The following is a 24,855-nucleotide window of genomic DNA, read 5'->3' on the forward strand; positions in this document are numbered from 1 at the left end:
GCGTCTCTTCCTTGGGATCGAGGATGACTTGCTTCCACTCCAATTCAATGGGTTCTGAAATGGCTGATAAGTCACATGTGGGGCAGATGGTGCTTGAAGGGTTGGGTGGATGAGTTGTTGGGAAATTTTGTGAACTCCCTCTGACATCTCGACTTGGCCTCTGCATGTTCCGATGAAGTCTCTCGATGTGTTCGGTGCCTTCTCCATTTTGGTCGGTCACAAGCCAGGGACACCCAGGAGTCTGTGGGGATGTTTGATCTCTTTAGGGATGTTTTGAGGGTATCCCTAAAGCATTTCCACTGTCCGCCTGGGAGTTTCCTGCTGTGAGTGAGTTCCAAGTAGAGTAGTTGCTTCGGGAGTCTGGTGTCAAGCACATGAACAGCATGAGGGAGAGTTGCACTGTCAGGAGGTGCCATCTTTCAGAGGAGAAATTAAACTGAGGCCCCCTCTCCCCTCTCAGATAGATGCAAAAGATCCTAGTTTCCTACATTGCGACAGTACTTCAGAAGTATTTCATTGGCTGTAATGCGCTTTGGGACATCCTGAGGTCACAAAGGCACTATATTAATGAAGTAACTTTCGCTCCTGTACCATTTGAAGCAACTGTGTGGTTCTACAAACACATGTTGAACACTAATCAAAGGGTTCTTGAACCTTCAAAGTGAGAAATTGCTGAGGTGATCATGTTGAGAAAAGGGACAAATGGCGGATGCACAATCAGAATGTTCCAGCACTGAAACCAGGCCCTGGGGCGCACGAGTGCTTCCCCATCCCGCCATGCGGCACCTACCCAAATCCCACTCCTGCTTCGAAGCAGACCACACAGGAGGCTAGTGTCCACTGCGCCTCTTTGAAACAGCTGGCTCATTAGTTACACTTGTTCGAGCTCAGATAGCCAGTCAGTGAAGGATAGAACACCGAGGGCAAGTTTTGATACGCTTACGAATTTGAATTGTAGAGATATACATTAAATATCGTGCATCTCCACAGCATCATTAAATGTTTCAGCTGTCCCTATATATGAACACAAGGTGAGTCCCCACCACCTGAATACTATTAATGCCCAATTAATTATACAATTAAAACCACTTCCCCTATTCTTTTCCCCATTGCCCTGCAATTACTTTCCCCCTCAGATATTTATCCAAATCTCTTAAAATTATTATTGAATCTACTTCCACCACGCAGGTCACAATAACTTGGTGTAAAAACAATCTCATCTCCCCTTCTGGTTCGTTTCTCTTCAATCTGTGTCCCTCTGGTTACCGACCCTCCTGCCACTGCAAACAGTTTCTCCTTATTTACTTTATCCAAACTCTTCACGATTGTGAACACCTCGATTAAATCCCCTCTTAACCTTCTCTGCTCGAAGGAGAACAATCCCAGCTTCTCCAGTCTCCCCACATTAACTGAAGTCCCACATCCCTGGTCCCACTGGAGTAAATCTCCTCCGCACCCTCTCCAAGGCCTCAACATCCTTCCTAAAGTGTGGAGCCCAGGATTAACTCAATACTCCACCTGAGGCCTAACCAGTGATTTATAATGGTTTCACATAACTTACTTACAGTAAGTCCTCGCATAGTGTTGTGGTTGCATTCCTGAAAACTTGTAGGTTCCCATAGGGATCAATGGTAAAGCCAGAAGAGTCTGGGTCTTTGAATTTCTCTCCCAGAAAAACCATAGTACAAATTGGAATACCATACCATGCATTGCAGCACTGTGCATCCTTGCTGAGGTAACTTGCAAAATAAAGTACATCACTAAACATACAAATTCAATATACGACACACCAATTAAATTCTTTTTAAAAAATTACCGTACCCACCTTAGAATAGTTACTTTTCAATTGACCAGTTTCCATCTAGTAGCAGAAGTTGGCTGGTGCAACTGAAGTCCCAGGACTACCTGCACAAGCCAACTTCTGTCACAAGCAGCAGCCAAGGACTTCAACGCACGTTTAGAACGGGAGCCAGAAGTTGGGAGCCGCTGAAGAACAGACCCCAAGGACTGAGACAAGGGCAAGGGCCGGAGACAGCAAGGGTGGGAGGAGGAGGGACTGACAGCGAGGGTGGAAGCACTGTCTGAAAAGTCATGTAAACACACAGGCGACAGAAGTTTCCTGTGATAAACGACGTTAAAGCAAAACTGGCAATGTTAAATGGATATATCAACAGTGCTTTATTTGTGATGTTAAAGTGAAACAATGTTAAATGGATATATTGACAGTGCTTTATTCGTTAAAGTGAAACGATGTTAAATGAGTCGGCGCTAAGCGGGAACTAACTGTACATTGTTTAATCCCCATATCCTTGAATATTCATCCTTTTTAAGAAACTATCCAATTCTCTCAAAACAATTCAATAATTCTTTATCAACAACTAATTGTGCCATGAAAGCTCTACATTCTCGCTGCAATGCATAAAGAATTTTGCTCCAATCAACTCATTGTGATTATCTTAAATTTGTACTCTATTATTCCAGCTTACTAGCAATGGAAGCAATCCATTGTCATTCACATCGCCATATCCTAATGTATAACAAGTTCTGTTCACTCACCACCCCTATGCTCACTGACCCACACTGACAGGAAATATCTCAATTTTAAAATTCTTGTTTTCAAATCCCAACATGACCTTCCCCCCTCCCTATCTCTGTAACCTCCTCCAGCCCCCATACCCCTCCCTATCTCTGTAAACTCCTCCAGCCTCTACACCCCTCCCTATCTCCGTAACCTCCTCCAGCCTCCATACCCCTTCCTATCTCTGTAACCTCCTCCAGCCCACACACCCCTCCCTATCACTGTAACCTCCACCAGCCCCCATACCGCTATCACTGTAACCTCCTCCAACCCCCATACCGCTCCCTATCTCTGTAACCTCCTCCAGCCCGTACACCACTCCCTATCTCTGTAACCTTCTCCAACCCCTACACCCTTCCCTATCTCTGTAAGCTCCTCCAGCCCCCACACCCCTCCCTATTTCTGTAACCTCCTCCAGCCCCTATACCCCTCTCTATCTCCGTAACCTCCTCCAGCCCCCATACCCTTCCATATTTCTGTAACCTTCTCCAACCCCTACACTCTTCCCTATCTCTGTAACCTCCTCCAGCCCCTACACCCCTCCCTATCTCTGTAACCTCCTCCAGCCCCTACACCCTTCCCTATCTCTGTAACCTCCTCCAGCCCCTACAACCCTCCCTATCTCTGTAACCTCCTCCAGCCCCTACACCCCTCCCTATCTCTGTAACCTCCTCCAGCCCCCACATCACTCCCTATCTCTGTAACCTCCTCCAGCCCCCACGCCCTTCTATCTCTGTAACCTCTCCCAGCCCCTACACCTCACTCTATATCTGTAACCTCTCCAAACCTCTACAAGATCTCTACTCTCTTGCAATTCTAGCCTCTTGTAAACTCTTGATTTCCATCATTCCACCATTGGTGGCTGTGCCTTGAGCTGCGTGGGCCCCAATCTCTAGAATTCCTTCCCTGAACTTTTCCTCCCCTCTCTCCTTCTTTAAGAGGCTCCATAAAACATAATTGAGCAAGCTTTTGGTTGCCTGTCCTAATATCTCCTTTTGTGGCTCAATGTTAAATTCAGGTCATTAGGGCTCCTGTGAAAAACCTGGGGGTGGAGAGAATCTCTTTCCCCTAGTGCAGAGTCCAGAACAAGGGGTTGTAACCTTAAAACCAGGGATGATGTCAGGAAGCATTTCTTCACACAGGGTAGTGGAAATCTGGAATTCACTCCCCCAAAAAACTTTTGGGGCTGGCAGGGGGTGGCAGAGGCGCGGTGGGGGGGGTGTAATTGGAAATTTCAAAATTGGGAACAATGCAACAATGTTTTTTTGTTTGTTGTGGTTTGCAGAACCCATGGGTGGAGTTAAGACACAGATCAGCCATGATCTGATTGAATGGCAGAACAGTTGAGTGGCTGAATGGTCTCCTTCTGCTCCTTTGCATTGCTATATTAAAAATGCGGGATACGTCTGAGTTACTATTGTTGTTTTACTCACCTTTCTTTATCCTCTTCACTCCCACTTTCATACTCTGATTCTTCCTCACTGGAAACATCCATCTCTTCCTCTGGCAGAGGTGGTTCCTCAGGGGGTAGTGGAGGCATCGGAGGAGGAGCAGGAAAGTATTCATCATACTAGCAGAAATAGTTTTAAAAAAAAACTCAATTACCCAGGGAACGGAGATAGCTCAAATTATTAATAATAACAACTTTGTGACCTTAAACACAGCTCCAAATCCTTCCATAAGAACATAAGAGATAGGAGGAGTAGGCCATTCGGCCCCTCAAGCCTGCCCTGCCATTCAATAAGATCATGGCTGATCTGCCCCAGGCCTCAACTCCTCTTTTGTACCAGCTCCTCATAGCCTCAGCTCCAAGATCTTTCAAAGTCTATCTACCTCCTCTTTAAATAAGTGATCTAGCCTCCACAACTCACTGAGGTAGAGAATTCCAAACATTCACGACCCTTAGAGAAGAAATTCCTTCGCATCTCAGTTTTAAATGACTGTCCCCTTATTCTGTAACTATATCCCCTAGTTTGAAATTCCCACAATAGTGGAAACATCTTCTCAACATCTACCTTGTCAAGCCCCCTTAGAATCTTGTATGTTTCACAGCATCACACAGTGCAGAAGAGGCATTTTGGCCCATCGAGTCTGCACTAACACATGAGAAACACCTGACCTACCTACCTAATCCCATTACCAGCACTTGGCCCATAGCCTTGAATGTTATGAAGTGCCAAGTGCTCATCCAGGTGCTTTTTAAAGGATGTGAGGCAACCTGCCTCCACCACCCTCCCAAGCAGCGCATTCCAGACTGTCATCACCTTCTGGGTAAAAAGGTTTTTCCTCACATCCCCCCTAAACCTCCTGCCCCTCACCTTGAACTTATGTCCCCTTGTGACTGACCCTTCAACTAAGGGGAACTGCTGCTCCCTATCCACCCTATCTATGCCCCATATAATTTTGTACACCTTAATCAGGTCGCCCTTCAGTCTTCTCTGCTCCAATTAAAACAATCCAGTCTATCCAACCTCTCTTCATAACTTAAATGTTTCATCCCAGGCAACAACCTGGTGAATCTCCTCTGCACCCACTCCAGTGCAATCACATCATTTCTATAATGTTACATCCAGAACTGCACACAGTACTCCAGCTGTGGCCTCACCAAGGTTTTATACAACTCCAACATGACCTCCCTACTTTTGTAATCTATGTCTCGATTGATAAAGGCAAGTGTTCCATATGCCTTTTTCACCACCCCACTAACATGCCCCTCCGCCTTCAGAGATCTATGGACACACAAGCCAAGGTCCCTTTGTTCCTCAGAACTTCCTCGTGTCATTCCATTCATTGAATACTTACTTGTCAAATTACTCCTTCCAAAGTGTATCACCTCACACTTTTCAGGGTTAAATTCCATCTGCCATTTATCTGCCCATTTGACCATCCCGTCTATATCTTCCTGTAGCCCAAGACACTCAACCTCATTGTTAACCACCCGGCCAATCTTTGTGTCGTCCGCAAACTTACTAATCCTATCCCCTACATAGTCATCTATGTCGTTTATATAAATGATGAAGAATAGGGGACCCAGCACAGATCCCTGTGGTACGCCACTGGACACTGACTTCCAGTCACTAAAGCAGCCTTCTGTCATCACCCTCTGTCTCCTACAACTAAGTCAATTTTGAACCCAACTTATCAAATTACCCTGTATCCCATGTGCCTTTGCCTTCTTTATAAGTCTCCCATGTAGGACCTTGCCAAAGGCTTTGCTGAAATCCATATAAACTACGTCAACTGCACTACCCTCATCTACACACCTGGTCATCTCCTCAAAAAATTCAATCAAATTTGTTAGGCATGACATCCCTCTGACAAAGCCATGCTGACTATCCCTGATCAAACCTTGCCTCTCCAAGTGGAGATAGATTCTATCCTTCAGAATTTTCTCCAATAGTTTCCCTACCACTGACGTGAGACTCACTGGCCTGTAGTTCCCTGGCTTATCTCTACAACCCTTCTTAAATAGCGGAACCGCATTAGCTGTTCTCCAGCCCTCTGGCACTTCACCCGTGGCCAGGGGGATTAAAAATTTGGGTCAGAGCCCCTGCGATCTCCTCCTTTGCCTCCCTCAGCAGTCTGGGGCACAAATCATCTAGACCTGGAGATATGTCCACTTTTAAACCTGCCAACGCCTCCAATACCATGTCACTCCCTATATCAATTTGCTCAAGAACCTCGCAGGCTCTCTCCCCAAGTTCGATACCTTCATCCTCATTCTCTTGAATGAAGACAGATGTGAAGTATTCATTCAACACTCTACTGATGTCCTCTGGCTCCACCCGTAGATTGCCCCATTGGTCCTTTATGGGCCCTACTCTTTCCCTGGTTATCCTCTTCCCATTGATATACTTATGGAACATCTTGGGATTTTCCCTACTTTTACCAGCCAGAGCTTTCTCATATCCCCTCTTTGCTCTCCTAATTGCTTTCTTAAGCTGCACCTTGCACTGTCTGTACTCCACTAATGCCTCTGCTGATTTGCTTCCCTTGTACCTGCTAAAAGCCTCTCTTTTCCTTTTCATTGTAACATGAATATCTCTGGTCATCCATGGTTCTCTGGGCTTGTTACTCCTTCCTATCACCCTAGAGGGAACATGTTGAGCCTATTGGGCCCCTCATTCTTCTAAACTCTAATGAATAAAGGCCTAACCTGTTTAGCCATTCGTGATAAGTCAACGCCTTCATCCCAGGAATCAGCCCAGTGAATCTCTTATGAACTGCCTCCAATGCCAGTATATCCTTTCTTAAATACAGGGACCTAAACTGTACACAGTACTTCAGATGCGGCCTCACCAACACCCTGAACAGGAACAGGAGGAAGCCATTCATCCATCCCAACATTCAACAAGCTAGTAGCTGATCTGCATTCAAACTCCATTTACCAATCTTAATTCCTTCATTAGCTAAAATCCATCAATTCAGATTTAAAACGGTTATCTGAATTAGCATATAGCGCTATTTGTGGAAGAGAGTCCAATACTTGCATTTCTTTAGCACCTTCCACCATCTCAGGAGCTCCCAAAACACTTTAGTCAATGTGAAGTGAAGTCACTGGTGCAATGTAGGAAAGATGGCAGCAAATTTACACACAGCAAGATCCCACAAACAACAATTTGATAAATGACCAGATAATCAGTTATGGTGATGTTGAGTGAGGCTTACATATTAGCCAGGACACTAGAAATAACTTTCCTGTTCTTCATTCAAATAGCGCCATGGAATCTTTTACTTACACCTTCGGGGGCAGACGAGGCCTTGGTTTAATGTCTCATCTGAATGTCAGCAGCAAAACAGTCAACACTCCCTCAGTACTGACCCTCCAATAGTGCAGCACTTCCTCAGTACTGACCCTCTGACAGTGCAGCACTTCCCCGGTACTGACTCTCTGACAGTGCAGCACTCCCTCAGTACTGACCCTCTGACAGTGCAGCACTTCCCCGGTACTGACTCTCTGACAGTGCAGCACTCCCTCAGTACTGACCCTCTGACAGTGCAGCACTTCCCCGGTACTGACTCTCTGACAGTGCAGCACTCCCTCAGTACTGACCCTCTGACAGTACAGCACTCCCTCAGTACTGACCCTCCAATAGTGCAGCACTCCCTCAGTACTGACCCTCCAATAGTGCAGCACTTCCTCAGTACTGACCCTCTGACAGTGCAGCACTCCCTCAGTACTGTCCCTCTGACAGTGCAGCACTCCCTCAGTACTGTCCCTCTGACAGTGCAGCACTTCCTCAGTACTGTCCCTCTGACAGTGCAGCACTCCCTCAATACTGACCCTCCAATAGTGCAGCACTCCCTCAGTACTGACTCTCTGACAGTGCAGCGCTCCCTCAGTACTGAGCTTCTGACAGTGCACCACTCCCTCAACACTAACCCTCTGACAGTGCAGCACTACCTCAGTACAGCCTCTCTGACAGTGCGGCACTCCCTCAGTACTGACCCTCTGACAGTGCAGCACTCCCTCAGTACTGACCCTCTGACAGTGCGACACTCCCTCAGTACTGACCCTCTGACAGTGCAGCACTCCCTCAGTACTGACCCTCTGACAGTGCGACACTCCCTCAGTACTGACCCTCTGACAGTGCAGCACTCCCTCAGTACTGACCCTCTGACAGTGCGACACTCCCTCAGTACTGACCCTCTGACAGTGCAGCACTCCCTCAGTACTGACCCTCTGACAGTGCGACACTCCCTCAGTACTGACCCTCTGACAGTGCGGCACTCCCTCAGTACTGACCCTCCAACAGTGTGGCACTCCCTCAGTACTGACCCTTTGACAGTGAAGCATTCTCTCAGTGGATTTTATGCTCAAATCACTGGAGAGGAACTCAAGCTCAACCTTCTGACTCTCAGAGGTGAGAGAACTACATCTGACCACCCTTTAAAGAGGCAGCCCTGGCAAAGCAATGGCCAATTATTTTTGTGGTTCCCGGAGAAGCTGGAGTGACCCACTAATCTAATCAGGGTACCACGGGGTCCCCCTCCCTTTGCAATCTCAACAGTCCTTCCTCTCTTAATTTCGATAATCCTGGGGTGGGTTTGAAGTGGAGTGTCTTCCCCCAGGAACGTCCAAGTCCCCAGATCAGCCCTGAAAACCAAACCCGACAATCATTTTACACCTCATTCTTTATCTTTTCCTGTGACCATTTGGGCCCCTTGCTCCCACCAAACCAAGCATCCTCCCCACTCTTTATCCCTCCTCTCCATTCTAACACCATGTAACATCTCCAATTTCTGAGGAAGTAGTATCAAGTAGAAACATTCACCAACCTCTGACCGCCTCTGTCTCCCTGATGGATGTTGCCTGACCTGCTGAGTGTTTCCAATATACTCTGCTTTTATTTCTAAAATATTTTCTATCGCTTTTGCATCAAAAATGAAATTAAATTACCCTCAACCCAAATGTGGGGCTGAGCTCCCCAGTCTTGCTGTAATCAACACAGGAGGCCATTCTGCCGATCAGGTCTGTGCTGACTCTTTGAAAGAGCTATCCAATTAATTAGCTCCCTAAACCCCTGTTTTTTCCCCCAGAATTCTGAAAAAAATTCCCCTTCAAGTATTTCTCCAATTCCCTTTTGTAAGTTATTATTGAATCTGCTTTCACCGCCCTTTCAGGCAGCACATTCCAGATCACAACAACTCACTGTGTAAAAATAATTGGCTTCATCTACCCCTCTGGTTCTTTTGTCAATTGCCTTAAATCTGTGCCCCTCTGGTCAACAACCCTCCTGTCAGTGGAAGCAGTTTCTCTTTACTCTGTCAAAACTCATGATTTTGAACATCTCTGTTAAATCTTCCCTTAATCTTCTGTGCTCTAAGGAGAATAATCCCAGCTTCTCCAGTCTCTTCACATTAACTGAAGTCCCTCATCCCTGCTCACATTCTAGTAAATCTCCTCTACATTGTCTCCAAGGCCTTCCTCAAAGCCTCTCACAATTGGGATAGGTTTAGATACTCCTTGTATTACTTTTACAGTTTTCAGCTCTCAGATTACCATTGGAGGGCGAGTCGTGATGGGTCCGAAGGGAGCAGGCAAATTCATTTTGTTCATCAGATGCAGAACCTGCAAGCACAAGTGCAAGATATTCATTACCTGTGTGAACGCGAGATATTCAGTACCTGTGTGAACGCGAGATATTCAGTACCTGTGTGAACGCGAGATATTCAGTACCTGTGTGAACGCGAGATATTCAGTACCTGTGTGAACGCGAGATATTCAGTACCTGTGTGAACGCGAGATATTCAGTACCTGTGTGAACGCGAGATATTCAGTACCTGTGTGTGAACACAACCTGCTGTCTCTACAGCAGGGTGGGGAACCTATGGCCCGTGGGCCGGATCTGACCTGTTGCTCAATTACATCCGGCCTACAGCAAGATTTCTAAAAATATAGACGTATGACAGTGGGGCCTTCAAAATAGCATTTATCATCATTGTTACGAATGTGCTTTGGATAACAGCATCAGCTAAATCAGTATAATAATATTTAACAATACAATATTCAAATTCAGCCATCGCAATAAAACAGCGGGTGAGTTGAATGTTTCTGTATTCTCTCTAAAAAAGGAAACCTAAATGAAGTTGATTTTTATGTGTGTGTGTGGCTCGCAGCTGATTTTGTCTATGTGTGAATGGACTGTGTTAAGAAAAAGGTTCCTTACCCCTGCTCTACAGAACGGCTTGCATTCCATCATCTCAAATGTCCCAAAGAATTTTACAACAAATGAGGTACTTTTTAAATGTAGTACCTATTGTAAAATAAGAAAGGCAGCATTCTGTTGTGCACATTGTGAAGATTGGACAGAATATAAAGAACAGCAACGAGTGACTAAAAGATTAATAAGGAGGGAGAAATTACAGTATGACAAAGCTAGTTAGAAATGTAAAGAGTTTCTTCAGATATTTAAAAAGGCGAAGAGTAAAGTGAGCATTGGTCCTCTGGAGAGTGAGAATGGGAAATTAATAATGGAAAATAAGGAAATGGCGGATTAATTGAACAGATGTTTTGCATTTGTCTTCCCTGTAGAGGATAGAAACAACATCCCAAAAATAATTATGAATCAGGAGGTGAAAGGGAGGGAGAAACTTAAAACAATTACATTCACCAGGGAAAGGGGACTGAGAAAATTAATAGAACTAAAAGATGACAAGTCCCCAGGTCCTGTTGGACTTCATCCAGGGTCTTAAAAGAAGTGGATGCCGAGATAGTAGATGCACTGGTTTTAATTTTCCAAAATTCCCTAGATTCTGGAAAAGTTTCATCAGATTGCTCCTCTATTCAAGGAAGGAGACAGAAAGCAGGAAGCTACAGGCCAGTTAGCTTAACATCTGTCATAGGGATGTTGCTGGAATCTATTATTAAGGAGATTATAGCAGGGCACTTAGAAAATCTCAATGCAATCAAGCAGAGTCAACATGGTTTTGGCTAAGGGAAATCATGTTTGACTAATTTAGGTTCTATGAGGACACAACATGGATAAAGGGGAACATGTGGGTGAGCTGTACTTTTCCAGAAGGCATTCGACAAGGTGCCACATTAAAGGTTGCTATGCAAAATAAGAGCTCATAGTGTACGGGTTAACATATTAGCATGGATAGAGGTAAAAACAAAAAACTGCAGATGCTGGAAATCCAAAACAAAAACAGAATTACCTGGAAAAACTCAGCAGATCTGGCAGCATCGGCGGAGAAGAAAAGAGTTGACGTTTCGAGTCCTCATGACCCTTCAGCAGAACTACGTGAATCCAAGGAAGGGGTGAAATATACGCTGGTTTAAGGTGTGTGGGGGGGTGTGTGTGTGTGTGTGTGTGGGGGGGGGGTGGGTGGGGGGAGAGAACTGGAGGGGGGGTGTGGTTGTAGGGACAAGCAAGCAGTAATAGAAGCAGTTAATCAAAAGATGTCACAGACAACAGAACAAAAGAACACATAGGTGTTGAAGTCGGTGATATATATCTAAACGAATGTGCTAATTAAGAATGGATGGTTGGGGAATTAAGGTATAGCTCTAGTGGGGGTGGGGAGAGCATAAAAGATTTAAAAATATTTAAAAATAACGGAAATAGGTGGGAAAAGAAAAATCTATATAATTTAATGGAAAAAAACAAAAGGAAGGGGGAAGAAACAGAAAGTGGGTGGGGATGGAAGAGGGAGTTCAGGACCTAAAGTTGTTGAATTCAGTATTCAGTCCGGAAGGCTGTAAAGTGCCTAGTCGGAAGATGAAGTGCTGTTCCTCCAGTTTGCGTTGGGCTTCACTGGAACAATGCAGCAAGCCAAGGACAGACATGTGGGTAAGAGAGCAGGGTGGAGTGTTAAAATGGCAAGCGACAGGGAGGTTTGGGTCATTCTTGCAGACAGACCCCAGGTGTTCTGCAAAGCGGTCGCCCAGTTTACGTTTGGTCTCTCCAATGTAGAGGAGATCACATTGGGAGCAACGAATACAGTAGACTAAGTTGGGGGAAATGCAAGTGAAATGCTGCTTCACTTGAAAGGAGTGTTTGGGCCCTTGGATGGTGAGAAGAAAGGAAGTGAAGGGACAGGTGTTACATCTTTTGTGTGGGCCTGGGGTGGTGCCATAGGTGAGGGTTGAGGAGTAGGGGGTGATGGAGGAGTGGACCAGGGTGTCCCGGAGGGAACGATCCCTACGGAATGCCAATGGGAGGGTGAAGGGAAGATGTGTTTGGTGGTGGCATCATGCTGAAGTTGGCGGAAATGGCAGAGGATGATCCTTTGAATGCGGAGGCTGGTGGGGTGATAAGTGAGGACAAGGGGGACCCTATCATGTTTCTGGGAGGGAGGAGAAGGCGTGAGGGCGGATGCGCGGGAGATGGGCCAGACACGGTTGAGGGCCCTGTCAACGACCATGGGTGGAAAACCTCGGTTAAGGAAGGAGGACATGTCAGAGGAACTGTTTTTGAAGGTAGCATCATCGGAACAGACGCGACGGAGGCGAAGGAACTGAGAGAATGGGATGGAGTCCTTACAGGAAGCGGGGTGTGAGGAGCTGTAGTTAAGGTAGCTATGGGAGTCAGTAGGCTTGTAATGGATATTGGTGGACAGTCTATCACCAGAGATTGAGACAGAGAGGTCAAGGAAGGGAAGGGATGTGTCAGAGATGGACCACGTGAAAATGATGGAGGGGTGGAGATTGGAAGCAAAATTAATAAATTTTTCCAAGTCCCAACTAGAGCATGAAGCAGCACCGAAGTAATCATTGATGTACCGGAGAAAGAGTTGTGGAAGGGGGCCGGAGTAGGACTGGAACAAGGAATGTTCCACATACCCCATAAAGAGACAGGCATAGCTGGGGCCCATGCAGGTACCCATAGCCACACCTTTTATTTGGAGGAAGTGAGAGGAGTTGAAGGAGAAATTGTTCAGTGTGAGAACAAGATCAGCCAGACGGAGGAGAGTAGTGGTGGATGGGGATTGTTCGGGCCTCTGTTCGAGGAAGAAGCTAAGGGCCCTCAGACCATCCTGGTGGGGGATGGAGGTGTAGAGGGATTGGACGTCCATGGTGTAGAGGCAGTGGTTGGGGCCAGGGAACTGGAAATTGTTGATGTGACGTAAGGTGTCAGAGGAATCACAGATGTAAGTGGGAAGGGACTGGACATGGGGAGAGAGAAGGGAGTCAAGATAATGAGAAATGAGTTCTGTGGGGCAGGAGCAAGCTGACACGATCAGTCTACCGGGACAGTTCTGTTTGTGGATTTTGGGTAGGAGGTAGAAGCGGGCCGTCCGAGGTTGGGCGACTATCAGGTTGGAAGCTGTGGGAGGAAGATCCCCAGAGGAGATAAGGTCAGTGACAGTCCTGGAAACAATGGCTTGATGTTCAGTGGTGGGGTCATGGTCCAGGGAGAGGTAGGAGGAAGGGTCTGCGAGTTGATGCTCAGCCTCTGCGAGGTAGAGGTCAGTGCGCCAGACAATAACAGCACCACCCTTGTCAGCGGGTTTGATGACAATATCAGGGTTGGACCTGAGAGAATGCAGTAAGTTCAGAGAGAGACAGGTTAGAATGGGTGAGAGGAGCAGAGAAATTGAGACGATTAATGTCGCGCCGACAGTTCTCAATGAAAAGATCAAGAGAAGATAAGAATCCAGAGGGAGGGGTCCAGTTGGAGGGAGAATATTGAAGGTGGGTGAAAGGATCTGTTGAACGGGGAGAGGACTCCTGCCCAAAGAAGTGAGCCCGAAGACAAAGACAGCGGAAGAAGAGTTCAACATCGTGCCGAGCCCGAAATTCATTGAGGTGAGGGCCTAGGGGTATGAAACTAAGTCCTTTGCTGAGCACTGAACATTCAGCCTCGGAGAGGGGAAGGTCAGGGGGTATAGTGAATACACGGCTGGGGCTGGGATTGGAAGATGGGGTGGGGACGGAGGGACAGGCAGGGGTGGAGGGTCCTAGATGGGTGTTGGTGTCGATGAGTTGTTGGAGCTTGCGTTCCTTAGCACTTGAGAGAAAGAGAAAAAGTTTCTTGTTGAGGCGTCGGATGAGCCGAAGAATAAAATGAAACTGGGGGCACGCGCAGCTTTGAAAAAGGGTACGGCGGTGCTGCTGGAGGGAGAGGTCGAGTGTGTTCATATGGCGGCGCTTGGCACTGAGTGTGGATCTCAGAATGTGACGGGAACAGCAGTCCGAGAAACATTTTATGTCCCGGAGATACCTGTAATCCTGGGTGGGCTCGAAACATGAGGGGTGGAATTTCAGTTGAAATCCACGTGGGGTAAGTCGGAGACGGAGACAGTCACTGAGAAAGGAGATATGGCTGTGAAAGCGGGTTTCAGTAAACACCTTGTCAAACACCAGGAGAGAAATGGAAAGCAATGAAGGTGAGCAAGGCAAAAGAGAGATACGGAAATCTTGTCGCAGAGGATAGAGGATTGGTTAGCCAACAGGAATAGGGATAAATGGGTATTTTTCGGGTTGGCAAGATGTGTCAAGTGAAGTGTGTCACTTACCTGGGGATAGTGCGCTGTAATATCAGCCTCACTGGGGATAGTGCACTGTAATATCAGCCTCACTGGGGACAGTGCGCTGTAATATCAGCCTCACTGGGGACAGTGCGCTGTAATATCAGCCTCACTGGGGATAGTGCGCTGTAATATCAGCCTCATTGGGGATAGTGCGCTGTAATATCAGCCTCACTGGGGATAGTGCGCTGTAATATCAGCCTCACTGGGGATAGTGCGCTGTAATATCAGCCTCACTGGGGACAGTGCGCTGTAATATCAGCCTCACTGGGGATAGTGCGCTGTAATATCAGCCTCACTGGGGATAGTGCGCTGTAATATCAGCCTCACTGGGGATAGTGCGCTGTAATATTAGCCTCACTGGGGATAGTGCGCTGTAATATCACCACTCACTGGGGACAGTGCGCTGTAATATCAGCCTCACTGGGGATAGTGCGCTGTAATATCAGCCTCACTGGGGATAGTGCGTTGTAATATCAGCCCCACTGGGGATAGTGCGCTGTAATATCAGACTCACTGGGGATAGTGCGCTGTAATATCAGCCTCACTGGGGATAGTGCGCTGTAATATCAGCCTCACTGGGGATAGTGCGCTGTAATATCAGCCTCACTGGGGATAGGGCACTGTAATATCAGCCTCACTGGGGATAGTGCGCTGTAATATCAGCCTCACTGGGGATAGTGCGCTGTAATATCAGCCTCACTGGGGATAGGGCGCTGTAATATCAGCCTCACTGGGGATACTGCGCTGTAATATCAGCCTCACTGGGGACAGTGCGCTGTAATATCAGCCTCACTGGGGATAGTGCGCTGTAATATCAGCCTCACTGGGGATAGTGCGCTGTAATATCAGCCTCACTGGGGACAGTGTGCTGTAATATCAGCCTCACTGGGGATAGTGCGCTGTAATATCAGCCTCACTGGGGATAGTGCGCTGTAATATCAGCCTCACTGGGATAGTGCGCTGTAATATCAGCCTCACTGGGGATAGTGCGCTGTAATATCAGCCTCACTGGGGATAGTGCGCTGTAATATCAGCCTCACTGGGGATAGTGCGCTGTAATATCAGCCTCACTGGGGATAGTGCGCTGTAATATCAGCCTCACTGGGGATAGTGCGCTGTAATATCAGCCTCACTGGGGATAGTGCGCTGTAATATCAGCCTCACTGGGGATAGTGCGCTGTAATATCAGCCTCACTGGGGATAGTGCGCTGTAATATCAGCCTCACTGGGGATAGTGCGCTGTAATATCAGCCTCACTGGGGATAGTGCGCTGTAATATCAGCCTCACCGGGGATAGTGCGCTGTAATATCAGCCTCACTGGGGCTAGTGCGCTGTAATATCAGCCTCACTGGGGATAGTGCGCTGCAATATCAGCCTCACTGGGGACAGTGCGCTGTAATATCAGCCTCACTGGGGATAGTGCGCTGTAATATCAGCCTCACTGGGGATAGTATGCTGTAATATCAGCCTCACTGGGGACAGTGCGCTGTAATATCAGCCTCACTGGGGATAGTGCGCTGTAATATCAGCCTCACTGGGGATAGTGCGCTGTAATATCAGCCTCACTGGGGATAGTGTGCTGTAATATCAGCCTCACTGGGGACAGTGCGCTGTAATATCAGCCTCACTGGGGATAGTGCGCTGTAATATCAGCCTCACTGGGGATAGTGTGCTGTAATATCAGCCTCACTGGGGACAGTGCGCTGTAATATCAGCCTCACTGGGGACAGTGCGCTGTAATATCAGCCTCACTGGGGATAGTGCGCTGTAATATCAGCCTCACTGGGGATAGTGCGCTGTAGTATCAGCCTCACTGGGGATAGTGCGCTGTAATATCAGCCTCACTGGGGACAGTGCGCTGTAATATCAGCCTCGCTGGGGATAGTGCGCTGTAATATCAGCCCCACTGGAGACAGTGCGCTGTAATATCAGCCTCACTGGGGATAGTGCGCTGTAATATCAGCCTCACTGGGGATAGTGCGCTGTAATATCAGCCTCACTGGGGATAGTGCACTGTAATATCAGCCTCCCTTGGGATAGTGCGCTGTAATATCAGCCTCACTGGGGACAGTGCACTGTAATATCAGCCTCACTGGGGACGGTGCGCTGTAATATCAACCTCACTGGGGACAGTGCGCTGTAATATCAGCCTTACTGGGGATTGTGCGCTGTAATATCATCCACACTGGGGATAGAGCGATGTAATATCAGCCTCACTGGGGATAGTGCGCTGTAATATCAGCCTCACTGGGGATAGTGCGCTGTAATATCAGCCTCACTGGGGATAGTACGCTGTAATATCAGCCTCACTGGGGATAGTGCGCTGTAATATCATCCTCACTGGGGACAGTGCGCTGTAATATCAGCCTCACTGGGGACAGTGCGCTGTAATATCAGCCTCACTGGGGACAGTGCGCTGTAATATCAGCCTCACTGGGGATAGTGCGCTGTAATATCAGCCTCACTGGGGATAGTGCGCTGTAATATCAGCCTCACTGGGGATAGTGCGCTGTAATATCAGCCTCACTGGGGATAGTGCGCTGTAATATCAGCCTCACTGGGGATAGTGCGCTGTAATATCAGCCTCGCTGGGGACAGTGCGCTGTAATATCAGCCTCACTGGGGATAGTGCCCTGTAATATCAGCCTCACTGGGTATCGTGCGCTGTAATATCAACCTAACTGGGGACAGTGCGCTGTAATATCAGCCTCACTGGGGATAGTGCGCTGTAATATCAGCCTCACTGGGGATAGTGCGCTGTAATATCAGCCTCACTGGGGACAGTGCGCTGTAATATCAGCCTCACTGGGGATAGTGCGCTGTAATATCAGCCTCACTGGGGATAGTGCGCTGTAATATCAGCCTCACTGGGGACAGTGTGCTGTAATATCAGCCTCACTGGGGATAGTGCGCTGTAATATCAGCCTCACTGGGGATAGTGCGCTGTAATATCAGCCTCACTGGGATAGTGTGCTGTAATATCAGCCTCACTGGGGATAGTGCGCTGTAATATCAGCCTCACTGGGGATAGTGCGCTGTAATATCAGCCTCACTGGGGATAGTGCGCTGTAATATCAGCCTCGCTGGGGACAGTGCGCTGTAATATCAGCCTCACTGGGGATGGTGCAATGTAATATCAGCCTCACTGGGTATGGTGCGCTGTAATATCAGCCTCACTGGGGACAGTGCGTTGTAATATCAGCCTCACTGGGGATAGTGCGCTGTAATATCAGCCTCACTGGGGATAGTGCGCTGTAATATCAGCCTCACTGGGGACAGTGCGCTGTAATATCAGCCTCACTGGGGATAGTGCGCTGTAATATCAGCCTCACTGGGGATAGTGCGCTGTAATATCAGCCTCACTGGGGACAGTGTGCTGTAATATCAGCCTCACTGGGGATAGTGCGCTGTAATATCAGCCTCACTGGGGATAGTGCGCTGTAATATCAGCCTCACTGGGATAGTGTGCTGTAATATCAGCCTCACTGGGGATAGTGCGCTGTAATATCAGCCTCACTGGGGATAGTGCGCTGTAATATCAGCCTCACTGGGGATAGTGTGCTGTAATATCAGCCTCACTGGGGATAGTGCGCTGTAATATCAGCCTCACTGGGGATAGTGCGCTGTAATATCAGCCTCACTGGGGATAGTGCGCTGTAATATCAGCCTCACTGGGGATAGTGCGCTGTAATATCAGCCTCACTGGGGATAGTGCGCTGTAATAACAGCCTCACCGGGGATAGTGCGCTGTAATATCAGCCTCACTGGGGATAGTGCGCTGTAATATCAGCCTCACTGGGGATAGTGCGCTGTAATATCAGCCTCACTGGGGACAGTGCGCTGTAATATCAGCCTCACTGGGGATAGTGCGCTGTAATATCAGCCTCACTGGGGATAGTGTGCTGTAATATCAGCCTCACTGGGGACAGTGCGCTGTAATATCAGCCTCACTGGGGATAGTGCGCTGTAATATCAGCCTCACTGGGGATAGTGCGCTGTAATATCAGCCTCACTGGGGATAGTGTGCTGTAATATCAGCCTCACTGGGGACAGTGCGCTGTAATATCAGCCTCACTGGGGATAGTGCGCTGTAATATCAGCCTCACTGGGGATAGTGTGCTGTAATATCAGCCTCACTGGGGACAGTGCGCTGTAATATCAGCCTCACTGGGGACAGTGCGCTGTAATATCAGCCTCACTGGGGATAGTGCGCTGTAATATCAGCCTCACTGGGGATAGTGCGCTGTAATATCAGCCTCACTGGGGATAGTGCGCTGTAATGTCAGCCTCACTGGGGACAGTGCGCTGTAATATCAGCCTCACTGGGGATAGTGCGCTGTAATATCAGCCTCACTGGAGACAGTGCGCTGTAATATCAGCCTCCCTTGGGATAGTGCGCTGTAATATCAGCCTCACTGGGGACAGTGCACTGTAATATCAGCCTCACTGGGGACAGTGCGCTGTAATATCAGCCTCACTGGGGACAGTGCGCTGTAATATCAGCCTCACTGGGGATAGTGCGCTGTAATATCAGCCCCACTGGGGATAGTGCGCTGTAATATCAGCCTCACTGGGGACAGTGCGCTGTAATATCAGCCCCACTGGGGATAGTGCGCTGTAATATCAGCCTCACTGGGGACAGTGCGCTGTAATATCAGCCTCACTGGGGATAGTGCGCTGTAATATCATCCTCACTGGGGACAGTGCGCTGTAATATCAGCCTCACTGGGGACAGTGCGCTGTAATATCAGCCTCACTGGGGACAGTGCGCTGTAATATCAGCCTCACTGGGGATAGTGCGCTGTAATATCAGCCTCACTGGGGATAGTGCGCTGTAATATCAGCCTCACTGGGGATAGTGCGCTGTAATATCAGCCTCGCTGGGGATAGTGCGCTGTAATATCAGCCTCGCTGGGGACAGTGCGCTGTAATATCAGCCTCACTGGGGATAGTGCCCTGTGATATCAGCCTCACTGGGTATCGTGCGCTGTAATATCAACCTCACTGGGGACAGTGCGCTGTAATATCAGCCTCACTGGGGATAGTGCGCTGTAATATCAGCTTCACTGGGGATAGTGCACTGTAATATCAGCCTCACTGGGGACAGTGCGCTGTAATATCAGCCTCACTGGGGATAGTGCGCTGTAATATCAGCCTCACTGGGGATAGTGCACTGTAATATCAGCCTCACTGGGGACAGTGCGCTGTAATATCAGCCTCACTGGGGATAGTGCACTGTAATATCAGCCTCACCGGGGATAGTGCGCTGTAATATCAGCCTCACCGGGGATAGTGCACTGTAATATCAGCCTCACCGGGGATAGTGCGCTGTAATATCAGCCTCACTGGGGATAGTGCGCTGTAATATCAGCCTCACTGGGGATAGTGCACTGTAATATCAGCCTCACTGGGGACAGTGCGCTGTAATATCAGCCTCACTGGGGACAGTGCGCTGTAATATCAGCCTCACTGGGGATAGTGCACTGTAATATCAGCCTCACTGGGGACAGTGCGCTGTAATATCAGCCTCACTGGGGACAGTGTGCTGTAATATCAGCCTCACTGGGGATAGTGCACTGTAATATCAGCCTCACTGGGGACAGTGCGCTGTAATATCAGCCTCACTGGGGATAGTGCACTGTAATATCAGCCTCACTGGGGACAGTGCGCTGTAATATCAGCCTCACTGGGGATAGTGCACTGTAATATCAGCCTCACTGGGGACAGTGCGCTGTAATATCAGCCTCACTGGGGATAGTGCGCTGTAATATCAGCCTCACTGGGGATAGTGCGCTGTAATATCAGCCTCACTGGGGATAGTGCACTGTAATATCAGCCTCACTGGGGACAGTGCGCTGTAATATCAGCCTCACTGGGGACAGTGCGCTGTAATATCAGCCTCACTGGGGATAGTGCACTGTAATATCAGCCTCACTGGGGACAGTGCGCTGTAATATCAGCCTCACTGGGGACAGTGTGCTGTAATATCAGCCTCACTGGGGATAGTGCACTGTAATATCAGCCTCACTGGGGACAGTGCGCTGTAATATCAGCCTCACTGGGGATAGTGCACTGTAATATCAGCCTCACTGGGGACAGTGCGCTGTAATATCAGCCTCACTGGGGATAGTGCGCTGTAATATCAGCCTCACTGGGGACAGTGCGCTGTAATATCAGCCTCACTGGGGATAGTGCGCTGTAATATCAGACTCACTGGGGACAGTGCGCTGTAATATCAGCCTCACTGGGGATAGTGCGCTGTAATATCAGCCTCACTGGGGACAGTGCGCTGTAATATCAGCCTCACTGCTCCCTGAACCACGACAAATGTCAAAAGTTTGATCAAACCACCAGATTGCCTCAATTCTACCAAACTGTTTAATTTAGGTTAACAGAATATGAGGACCAGGTTTGTAAACTTAATAAGTAAAAAACTGTTTATTGAACAAACTGTTGTTAACCAGTGGCAAAAGAAAGAAATATGAACTACTAATTTCTAAATCTATAACTTAAACTCTCCCCCTTCTGAAATCTCTATACACACACATAAGACTTAAAAACATGGATTTTAAGGGTGGGATAAAACAGTTCAATTGCACCAATCCCAGAGTACAGGATTCGATGGGTTGATTTTGATCAATGTCTTCCAAATTCCTTTCAGTTCTTGATGACAACATGAAGTGGTCTTCCAGCACTTTCAATCTTTAGTTCACTGGCTGAGCACTTGCCTTTTAAAGTCTCTAACAGTAATTTTCCCCTTTTCCTCTTGACATGGGTTTTGATAGAGACAGAGCAGATTATAGAGATACGAGGAGAAAAAGCCAGCTAGCTATTATTGTGGAATTACTGGAATCTTTCACAGCCAGGAGAAAGCAGTTTTTAGTCTCATTCCTTTCAGGCTAGGAGCTATTCTGTTGCACTGCCCTCGCTCAAAACCTGGTCAAGAGCCAATTAAAATATTGTTGCCAGGTAGCTCCCTTGGTCCAGGACTCCTTTCTGGCACCATCCTCTCTTTCATGGCACACTCTGTTCCAGGACTGCAACATGTCTTTCAAACTGCAGCCACTGTAATTTTAACCCATAGCCCAACAGAAAATAAAAAGATGTGCTCGTTACAAGTGCCACAGGGATCAGTGCTGGAACCTCAACTATTTATTATTTATGTCAATGACTTGGATAAAGGGACCGAATGTATAGTTACCAAATTTGCTGATAACACAAAGATAGGTAGGAAAGTAAAAAGTGAAGAGCACATAATGAGTCTGCAAAGGGACATAGATAGGTTAAGTGAGTGGGCAAAATTTGGCAGATGGAGTATAATGTGGGAAAATGTGAACCTGTCCACTTTGGCAGGAAGAACAGAAAAGCAGCAAATTATATAAATAGGGAGAGATTGCAGAGCTCTGAGGTACAGAGGGACCTGGGTGTCCTGGTATATGAATCAGAAAAAGTTAGTATGCAGGTATAGCAAGTGATTAGGAAGGCAAATGAAACTGCAGTTTACTATAAGGGGAATGGAATATAAAAGTAGGAATGTTTTGCTACAGTTCCACAGGACATTGATGAGACCACATCTGGGCTACTGTGTACAGTTTTGGTCTCCTTATTTAAAAAAGGATATAACTGCATTAGAAGCATTTTAGAGAAGACTCATTTGACTGATACTTTGGATGGGGGAAATTATTGCTTATGAGGAAAGGTTGGGCAAGCTAGGCCTCCCTCAGCGTAGCACTCCCTCAGTACTGACCCTCTGACAGTGCAGCACTCCCTCAGTACTGACCCTCTGACAGTGCAGCACTCCCTCAGTACTGACCCTCCGACAGTGCAGCACTCCCTCAGTACTGACCCTCTGACAGTGCAGCACTCCCTCAGTATTGACCCTCTGACAGTGCAGCACTCCCTCAGTACTGACCCTCTGACAGTGCAGCACTCCCTCAGTACTGACCCTCTGACAGTGCAGCACTCCCTCAGTACTGACCCTCTGACAGTGCAGCACTCCCTCAGTACTGACCCTCTGACAGTACAGCACTCCCTCAGTATTGACCCTCTACAGTGCAGCACCCCCTCAGCACTGATTCTCTGACAGTATAGCACTCCCTCAGTACTGACCCTCTGACAGTAATCACTGAAGTTTAGCAGATTGAGAGGCGATCTTATTGAAACATATAAGATCCTGAGGGGGTTTGATAAGGACATGCTGAAAGGATATTTCCCCTTGTGGGAGAGACTAGAACTAGGGGGACACAGTTTAAAAATAAGGGGTTTCCCATTTAAGACTGAGATGAGTGGAAGATTTTTCTCTCAGGAAGTTGAGAGTCTTTTGTACACTCTTCTCCAGACAGCAGTGGAGGCAGGGCTAATGAATCTTTTTAAGGCAGAGGTAGATAGATTCTTGACTAACAAAGGAGTCAAAGATTATCAGGAGTAAGTGGAATGTGGAGTTGAGGCCACAATCAGATCAGCCATGACCTCATTGAATGGCAGAGCAGGCTGGGGGGCTGAATGGCTGACTCCTGATCCTAATTAGTATGTTTGTATGTACATTCACAGCAAACATCAAGAAACAGCAATGTGACAATGACCAGATTATCCTCACTGAGCCTCATAAAGAGATATTATGCCAGATGATCAATAACAACAGGAAGAACTACCCTGTTCTTCTTCAGAATAGTGACTGCGGCACCTTTTACAAGCACCTGAAAGAGATAATTAACTGTTCATTGGCAGTACACTTAAGGGAGAAATGATGACCAAGAACCTAGAGTTCACTGTTGGTTAAATCTTGCTGTGGGATATTACAATGATCCCAAGTGGCAAACAGTGGCCTCAGTTTAGTATCATTGGTGAGGGAATGAATACACTGCAGCAGATTCAATTCACGTTAAAGCAGTGAAATTCAATTTGTAAAGAATTATGGTTTGACCACACTTGGGAGATTTTGTGCATGGTTCTTGTCTCCACATTATGAAAAGGGTATTGAGGCAGTGGAGAGGCTGCAAAAGAGGTTCACAAGGATGGTACAGAGAACTGAGAGATTCTACCTATCAGGAAGATTAAGGAGGCTGGGGTCTTTTCACAAGAAAAGAGAAGACTGATTGAGGCTTTTAAAATTAGAAAAGGGTTTGATAGGATAGACAGAGAGAAGCTTCCACTTGTGGGAGAGACCAGAACTAGGGGCCATAAATAATAAGATAGTCACTAATAAATCCCAATCAGGAATTCAGGAGAAACTCCTTTACCCAGAGAGTGGTGAGAATGTGGAACTCGCTACCACAGGGAGTGTTTGAGGTGAATAGTATTTGTACATTTAAGGGGAAGCTGGATAAATACATGAGGGAGAAAGGAATAGAAGGATATGCTCATAGGATGAGAAGAGGAGGGATGGGAGGAGACTTGAATACATTGTTATCAGCTGAATGGCTTAGTTCTGTGCTGTATATTGTATATAATTTGACTCAAAAATTCAGTAAAAGCAAAATGCTAAGATTTTCTTGTAGCAAAATATTAAAAATATAGGAGCTGATTCTTTTACCTGCACATAGAACTTGGGTACACTTGCCATGGCGTTGGCAATATTGGCCAGAATGACACTGGTTGGCGGTGGGTAGAGGTATTTCAGGCATGGGTTCATGGGATAGGTCAACCTGTAACACAAGGATGACAAAGCCTGAGACAAGCCTGAGGATCACACAGCTCAGTAACTGGAGACATGACGACAACCACACGCAGAAGCTAAAATCCTCATGATAACAAACTGGAACCCTGCTGTGGTGACAAGCCTGGTGGTAAATCTGCTGCCATTTTTATGGATTCTTGTCACTTGTTTTTTTTTAAGTGATGTTGGTTGAGAAATCAATATTGGTCCCTGGACACTGCGGAGAACTCCCCTGCACTTCTTCAAAATACTGCCATTGGTGTCATTTGCACACGGCCATGGGATCTTTTACATACACCAGAAAGAGCAGGCAAGGCTTTGCTTTAATGCCTCATCTGAAAGCTGGAATCTTGGACAGTGCAGCACTCCCTCAGTACTGACCCCAACGATAATTCAGCACTCCCTCAGTATTGTTCCCCCCAACAGTGCAGAACTCCTTCAGCACTGATCCTCTGACAGTGCAGCACTCCCTCAGTACTGTCCCCCCCAACAACATTGCAGCACTCGCTCAGTACTGTCCCCCACCACGACATTGCAGCACTCCCTCAGTACTGTCCCCCTCACGACATTGCAGCACTCCCTCAGTACTGACCCTCTGACCCTTTTGTGCTCAAGTCTCTGGAGTGAGATCTAACCAATGAC

The 24,855-nt window shown here is 47.4% G+C and overlaps 1 protein-coding gene across 2 annotated transcripts in view; it reads right to left on the reverse strand.

Annotated features, from left to right (window-relative positions):
- Positions 1 to 24,855, reverse strand: part of rnpc3 (RNA-binding region (RNP1, RRM) containing 3) — a 55,692-nt gene that overhangs the window by 18,994 nt on the left and 11,843 nt on the right. For both annotated transcript variants that reach the window (XM_041207734.1, XM_041207735.1), the window contains exons 6-8: positions 24,091 to 24,202; positions 9,582 to 9,650; positions 4,012 to 4,148 (exon numbers count right to left, since the gene is read on the reverse strand). In XM_041207734.1, the coding sequence (XP_041063668.1) occupies positions 4,012 to 4,148; positions 9,582 to 9,650; positions 24,091 to 24,202 (318 nt within the window). The remainder of the gene's footprint in view (positions 1 to 4,011; positions 4,149 to 9,581; positions 9,651 to 24,090; positions 24,203 to 24,855) is intronic.

This window comes from Carcharodon carcharias, chromosome 16, assembly GCF_017639515.1.
Source record: "Carcharodon carcharias isolate sCarCar2 chromosome 16, sCarCar2.pri, whole genome shotgun sequence".
In the NCBI taxonomy this organism is placed as follows: Eukaryota; Metazoa; Chordata; class Chondrichthyes; order Lamniformes; family Lamnidae; genus Carcharodon; species Carcharodon carcharias.